A 6,963-nucleotide genomic window follows, 5' to 3' on the forward strand; every position below is an offset into this window, starting at 1 on the left:
AAAGGGGATGCAATGAGGCTCGCTGGGGTAGAGCAAGTAGTCTGGGGTTTCATATTAGATCCGATGGGGGAGAGAGTCAAGTGCAGTGGTACAAAGAAACACTTAGGGTTGCTGTCACGTCAGGAGATTGTGGGGAAAAACCTCCAAACTGTCCTGTAGGATCTTGTGGGAAGTCCACAGAGGAGGTAATTTTGCTGACTCCCTGTCCAAAACCTTCTCACGTCCCTCTAGGAAGCAGTGGGTGAAAACTTCAGATTTCTTTTGAAGGTTTGAGGGAGGGCCCCTCTAGCAAGGTAATGCACCAGAAGGCCCAGCTGAAGTGCCTTTCCACTAATGCACGCCGCATGCAAAATAAGCAGGAGGAGTTGGAAGCCATGATGTGCTTGGGAAATAATGATCTGGTTGCTACCAGGGAAATGTGGTGGGACAAATCTCACGATGGGCGTTCGGTGATTGAGGGCTGCAGGCTCTTCAGGAGGGATAGACAGGGTAGGAGGGGAGGGGGTGCTGCCCTCTATGTTAGGAAATGGAGAGATTGCAAAGAGCTGTGTCTGAGTAACAGCTATGACCAGGCTGAGAGCTGACCTGGAGTTCTCTTTCGATCTGTGTTCCTGACAAAAACAAAAAACAAACCAAAAAAAAAAAAAAAAAAGAGAGGGGGGAAAGAAAAGTGTTGAAGGTTTACAGCCAGTTGGCCCGTAATGAGGCGGCAGCCTTGAGGCAAGGGTAGGGAGATAGTAGATGGGTCTAACAGAGAAAAAAAAAAAAAAAACAGAGCAATGGCAACGATCTGAGGAGGAACATTAGTTTACTAAATGCAGTAAAATCAAACACAGTGAGAGTGTCCGAAGCCTTACGCTGTAGACTGCAGAGGGAGCCACGTGCTTCTGCGCAGCGAAACCGAAAGAATATGTGAGAGGGAGAGAGGCCGCTGTCCTGCCAGGTGCTCCACCTTTCTTGCTCTGGGCAAAAGCAAGAGAACTTCTTACCTCTGGGGAATGCCACTTCTCCCCTTCCTTCTGAGAACCAAAATGCCCAAAAAGGCAGCCCACAGAACCAGAACGTTAACTTGTGAACTCCCTATGCTGTCCACGATGTTATGATGTGGAATACCATCAAGAAAAATCACAAAACCACAACAAGAGCTTATGGGTGAAAATCAGGGGTCGGTCCAGTGAAGGGCATCTAGTGGTCGGGGTCTGCTACAGGCCACCTGATCAGGGGGAGCCTGCTGACGAGGCCTTCTTGCTTCAGCTGCAGGAGGTGCCGCATTTGCGGGCTCTTATCCTGATGGGGGATTTCAACCACCCAGATCTCTGCTGGGATAGCAGCACGGCAGGTGGCAGACAAGCCAGGAGATTCCAGGATTACTTCCTCGTCCAGGTACTAGGCGGACCGACCCGAGGTGAAGCCCTACTCAGCATGGAGCTCACCAGTGCAGAGGTGAGCGTTAGAGAAGTTAAGATTGGAGGCAGCCTGAGCTGTCGTGACCAGGCCCTGGTGGAGTTTGTGCTCTGGAGGAATGCAGGCTTGGCAAAAAGCAGAATCAGCATCCTGAACTTCAGGAGAGCAAACTTCCAGCTGCTCAAGGAACTGCTGGATGGGATCTCCTGGAAAGCTGTCTTTAAGGGCATAGAAAGAGAATGCAGCCGGCAGCTCCTTAAAGACACCCTTCTGCCAGCGCAAGAAATCTCCATCTCCCAGCAGAAGAAATGGAGCAGAGGAGACGGGCAATCAGCATGGCTGAGCAAGGACCCGCAGCTGAAACTGATGGAGAAGAGAGACGTGTCCAGGAAGTGGAAGCAGGGTTGTGTAGCCTGGGAAGAACATAGGAACACTGTTTGCATGTGTAGAGATAGGATCAGGAAAACCTATGCCCCCCCCAGGAGTTGTTCTTGGGGCTGGTGCTCTTCCCCACTTTTATCAGTGACACAGACGATGGCATCAAGTGCATCCTCAGCAAGGTTGCAGACAACACCAAGCTGAGCAGTGCCATCAATCCGCTGGAGGGAAGGGAAGCCACCCAGAGGGGCCTGGATGGGCTGGAGAAGTGAGTGGGCTCCCATGAACCTCATGAGGTTCAACAAGGCCAAATGCAAGGTGTTGCACTTGGGCCGGGGCAACCGCAGCTATTTCTATAGACTGGGGGAGGATCTCCTTGAGAGCAGCCCTGCGGAGAAGGACTCGGGGGTCCTGGTAGACAAGAAGCTGGACGTGAGCCGGCAGTGTGCCTTTACAGCCCAGCTGTCTATCATCTGTGAAACCTCATGGAGAACAGGAAAGATGCCTGAAGGTTGGAGGATAGCCAACGTCATTCCAATCTTCAAAAAGGTCAGGAGGGAGGTCTCAGGAAACTATAGGCCAGTCAGGCTCACATCCATCCCTGGGAAAGTGTTGGACGAACTCGTTCTGGATATCATCTCAAAGCAGGTGGGGAAAAAGAAGGGTTATCCAGAGTAGTAAACTTGGATTTACTACAAAAAGATCATGCCTGACTACTACCGGGGTAGCCTTTGTAGATGTCAGGAGTGGCTGGGTAGCTGCCTTAGTAATCCTTAATGCTGGACCTGGCAAACGTTTCGAATCGCAGGATCCTGGGATGGCTTGGGTTGGAAGAACACTGAAATCTATCCAGTTCCAAACTCCTGCAGTGTGTTGGTTGCCACCCACTAGATCAGGCTGCCTGGAGCCCTGTCCAGTGAGGCCTTGAACATCTCCTCCGCAGAGGGCGGCTCTCCCATCAGCGTTGGCCTGACTTTCATGCAGAAGCTGACTTTCATGGTTCATCCAGGCTGGATGAGCAGGGATGCTCCAGTGTGACTCCAGGACTGCAGCCCTGGGCAAGGGACGACTCCTCTTCTGTCTCTGGCATGGTGACCATTGCCAGCAGGCCAAAGAAAGCAAACCTCACAAGTTTTCCTGACTCATTTTATGTGCAGACTTGAAGGGAATCGTGCCCTGCCTATGCCACTTTGCCTCTGGGAACTGTATAAGGCTTGAAGCTTTGATGTGTGAAGACGTGGATGGGAAAGGATCATAAAACCCATCCAACCCCAAGTGCCTGCTGCGGAAGCGCTGCCACCCAGCAGGTCAGGTTAGAAGAGGGCCCTGTCCAACATGGCCTGGAGCGCCTGCACCCACAGCTTCTCTGGGCAGCTGTGCCAAGGCCTCACCACCTTCCGAGTGAGGAATTCCCTCTCGCAGTTCACCAGACCTCCTCTTTTCTCAGGTCAAAACCTTGTCCTGCCACCATCAGGCGATGGAAAGTTGGTCAGCATACACACACTCGAGATGCCGGCTGTGCTGTTGACCCGCAGACCTTTCTTAGACTCTCTGCTGCGACGTCCCAGCACGGGCGCACTGCAAAAGGCCTGAGGGAGGCCATCCTTGTTCCCTGCTGATGGCAGCACCAAGCCCCTCACTCTGCGCTGCCCACAGGAGCCGCCGCCCTGCCGCGCCCTCAGCCTGGTGGTGAGGTGGTGACAGTGATGTCACAGTGGTGGCCATTGTGACCCGCGGGCCGGGAGCAGAGCAAAGGCTGCCGGGCTGGAGCCCTGCTCATTGCGGCCTGGTGAGGCGTGGAGAGAGCAGGGACTTTCTCGACTCTCTTGTTTCTCACTGTTGATGCCGAACATGTCTGAAGGAAAAGAGGAGGCCCCCAACTCCGGGGAGCCAGGTGAGAGCCCCAGCTTGGGCTGTGGCTGTCTGCTGGAGCTGCTGGGCCTGCAATGCCCCCTTTCCCTTCCACCCCCTCCAGCCCTGCCCCTCAGCCGGCACGGCAGGCATGGAGCAGGCCCTGGGGACAGCCCCCAGGAACACCTGGCCCTGCCAGGTGCTCACCGCTGCTCACGGTTGCTCTCTCCTTCCTCTCCAGTGTGCGTGCTGTGCCACTGCGCACAGGTGAACCCGGACATCTGTGGGCGGACATTTGCCAGCGGTGGGCTCTGTGCCCACGAATTCTGCTTGGTGAGTTCCCTGAAGGGCTAGGGCTCCTGCCAGGGATGCTCCCTTCCTTTCCGGCCTCATGAGATCCTGCTCTTTTCTCTCCTGCAGGTCTTTGCCAATGGGCTTTTTGAATGGAGATGCCCAGTGGGGGGAATTTTTGGCTTCCCCATTGGCGCCATCCAGCGCACAGTCCAGCTGGCAGGCCAGAAGGTGAGGACCTGAATGGAACAGGGAGCTTGGTGCTGGCAGAGGCTCGCACCGGCTTCGCCTGGGCCCAAAGAAAGCGATCGCGGCCCTTCCAACCGGCTCCGGGACAAAGCCCCACCACCGCAGACAAGCCTCGTCTGCCAGGCAGCTCTGCAGAGTGTGAGGCAGCGGTGCCCACACCCTGCGCCCTGCCCGGAGAAGTGGGGCTGGCTGCGGAGGACCCGAGCCCACTGCTAACGGGGGCTGCTCTGCTCTTTCCAGAACTGCTTTGTCTGTGGCGAGAGGGGAGCTGCCATCAGCTGCGCGCAGACAGGCTGCGAGCGCAGCTTCCATCTGCCCTGCGCCGAGGGTGGGGAATGCATCACGCAGCACTTTGGGCAGCACAGGTGAGGGCTGTCAGCAGCAGCCAAGCTGCTGTCCCTCCCTGTTCCTCCCAGGGAGGAACCCGCAGCGACACCTCCGGCATCCTGCCAGAGCCAGAGCCCAGGCCTGGCGCTCTTTCCTGGTCCTCTGCCCTCCTCACAGCACTTCTCACCATGCCCACCCCTTCTGTCCTCCCGCCCAGGTCCTTCTGCTGGGAGCATCGCCCTCGGCAGGCAGCGGAGGCAGCTCCATCGCAGAACACCATCTGCGTCATCTGCCTGGAGCCCGTGGGGGACAGCACGTCCTACCACACCATGGTGTGCCCGGTGTGCAAACAGGCCTGGTTCCACCGGGGCTGCATCAGGGTAGGAGTCCTCCCTTCGCCCCGTGGGCACGGCCGGTGCTCTGCAGCAGCCAGCCCCGCTCACACTCACGCTTGTGCTTCTCCTGCAGAAACATGCCCTGCACGCTGCCACCATGCGCTTCTTCTGCCCCGTCTGCGGAGGAAAAAGGCGATTCCGCTCCAGAATGACCACGCTGGGGATCCAAATCCCAGTCAGGTTGGTGTCCTTCTCCTCGGCTCTGCAGACACTCAGGCACAGGTGCTGTGCCTGCCGAGGAACTGCCCCGGCAAGCCCAGTCCCTTGCCGTCCTGCGAGCACTTCTCAGGAAGTGCTCAGGTCTCAGCTTCACGGAGAAGCTGGGAATGACCTCAAGGGGGACGAGCAGGGATGCTCTGGATCTGCCTCATGCCTGGGTCACCGAGGACTCATCACATTTTCTCTCTTCTCTGACAGACGACCATCTTGGTGGGACGACGCAGCATACCAGCCGCTGCGAGAAAGCCACAGGCGCTGTGATGCCAGACTGTGCATTTACCTAGGAGGCAGAGAGAGGGTGGAGGAAAAGGGGTGAGTGACCCCCGCAGTCCTCTGGGGTTCTGCGCGGGATCTCAGCCTCACCATAGGCTTGGAGGTGTCCTTGGAGCAAGGACTGAGCACCAGAGCCATGCCGGCTGCTCCTTCTGGCCCTGGCTTGCTTTGTCCTCACAGCCACAACCCGTTTGCTTCCCCAGGCTCTGGCAGCTGTTCATCTGCAGCTCCTGTGGCTCAGAAGGCACGCACTGGTGCTGCTCCTTCTGGGCCATCGGCAGAAATGGCTGGGAGTGCGACACCTGCGCTGGCAGGGGCACCGGTAAGAGGCAAAGAGCCGCGTGCCACGGGACTGTGGCCAGGCAAGGCCTGGCAGTGGGTGCTCAGGGCAACCTTGCCACAGTCTCTCTGCCCCATGAGGGATGGCAGCCTGTCCTGACCTGGGGCTGCATGTTCATCCTGCTGATCTTCTTGCCTCTCCTTACAGCATCCTGCCCCAACTCTGACCTTGCCAGCCCCAGCGCTTCCAGGCAAACGCTACGGGGGCCATCCCACATCTCTTCAGGACCTGAAAACATCAGTTCTGGCCCCACCAGCCAGGCAGCAACAGGACCATCCTGCAGCTCCCAGCTGCCTGAGTTCAGTGGCCAGCCCAGGGTGCCTGCAACAGAGCAGAGGACAACCCGCCCAAGTCTATCTGAAGAGCGGGACACTCCTCAGCAGCGCCGAGGATGTGGGGGGAGGAGACGGGCGCCAGCTGATGAGACCTGCTCCCAGAGCCCCACCAGACGGGGGACCGCGCGGTCCTCCAGAACCTCCCTGGCAGCTGCAGCCACAGATCGTCCCAGACAGCGGGAGACCGGCCGCACAAGAAGCCGCTCCCCGTTGCAAGGCCGGGCCTCGGGCTCCCAGAGTCGGCCCCGAAGACAACGTGGTGGGAACCGTACGACAGCCCAACGTGCTCAGAGCAGCACCCGCACCTCGGCCACACCAGCACCGCCGAGGTCCTCGAGGGCTTCCCCTCTGCCTGCACGCAGGAGACAATCCAGGCAACGAGGGCGGGCCCGCACTCGAAGCCGATCCCCGGTGGGGCGTCGCGCTTCGACTTCCCGCAGCCGGCCCCGACGAGGCCGTGGGAGCCGGTCCAGGCAGCGGGGACCAGCCCGGGCACGAAGCCGCTCCCGGGCAAACCATCCCAGAAGACGGCCCCACAGCCAGTCCCGAAGACGGCGCTGATGCAGCCGTGTCCCATCCCCACGTGATGGCTGTGGTCCCAAGCGGCAAAGAAAATCAACCTTGAAGACTGTCCACACCTATTAACTTCATCCTTTGGTGGACCAGCCCGGGCACAAAGCCACTCCCGGGTCCAGCAACAGAAAAGACATCCCCACAACCAGTCCCAAAGACGGCTTCCAGCAGCCGTGTCCATCCCCACGTGACGGTTGTGATGCCATCTTTCAAAAAAAATACACCTTTAACATCCTCCCCACATGTTGGCTTCATTCTTCTCTGCTTGTCCTGCGGTAGGCAGTGTTAGGAGCTGAGACCACAGGGTTGTCTTCTCCCCAGCACCTTC

At 58.0% G+C, this 6,963-nt stretch overlaps 1 protein-coding gene across 1 annotated transcript; it reads left to right on the top strand.

Annotated features, from left to right (window-relative positions):
* The first annotated feature begins 3,624 nt into the window (after positions 1–3,624).
* LOC109363818 (E3 ubiquitin-protein ligase PHF7-like) lies at positions 3,625–6,623 on the top strand. The gene is made up of 9 exons (XM_085213471.1): positions 3,625–3,676; positions 3,875–3,966; positions 4,054–4,155; positions 4,414–4,538; positions 4,718–4,880; positions 4,969–5,075; positions 5,313–5,426; positions 5,591–5,709; positions 5,875–6,623. Exons 1-9 carry the CDS (start codon positions 3,625–3,627, stop codon positions 6,621–6,623), a joined length of 1,623 nt encoding a protein of 540 aa, XP_085069597.1.
* Positions 6,624–6,963: the final 340 nt, after the last annotated feature.

This window comes from Meleagris gallopavo, chromosome Z (assembly GCF_905368555.1).
Source record: "Meleagris gallopavo chromosome Z, MGAL_WU_HG_1.1, whole genome shotgun sequence".
Classification (NCBI taxonomy): domain Eukaryota; kingdom Metazoa; phylum Chordata; class Aves; order Galliformes; family Phasianidae; genus Meleagris; species Meleagris gallopavo.

Excerpts from the sequence above, each read along its gene's own strand:
- LOC109363818 (XM_085213471.1), top strand. The coding sequence starts at position 3,625 with ATGCCGAACATGTCTGAAGGAAAAGAGGAGGCCCCCAACTCCGGGGAG. Across the intron at positions 3,677-3,874 it reads CCCCAACTCCGGGGAGCCAG|TGTGCGTGCTGTGCCACTGC; the intron begins GTGAGAGCCCCA and ends CTTCCTCTCCAG. Across the intron at positions 5,710-5,874 it reads CTGCGCTGGCAGGGGCACCG|CATCCTGCCCCAACTCTGAC; the intron begins GTAAGAGGCAAA and ends CTCTCCTTACAG.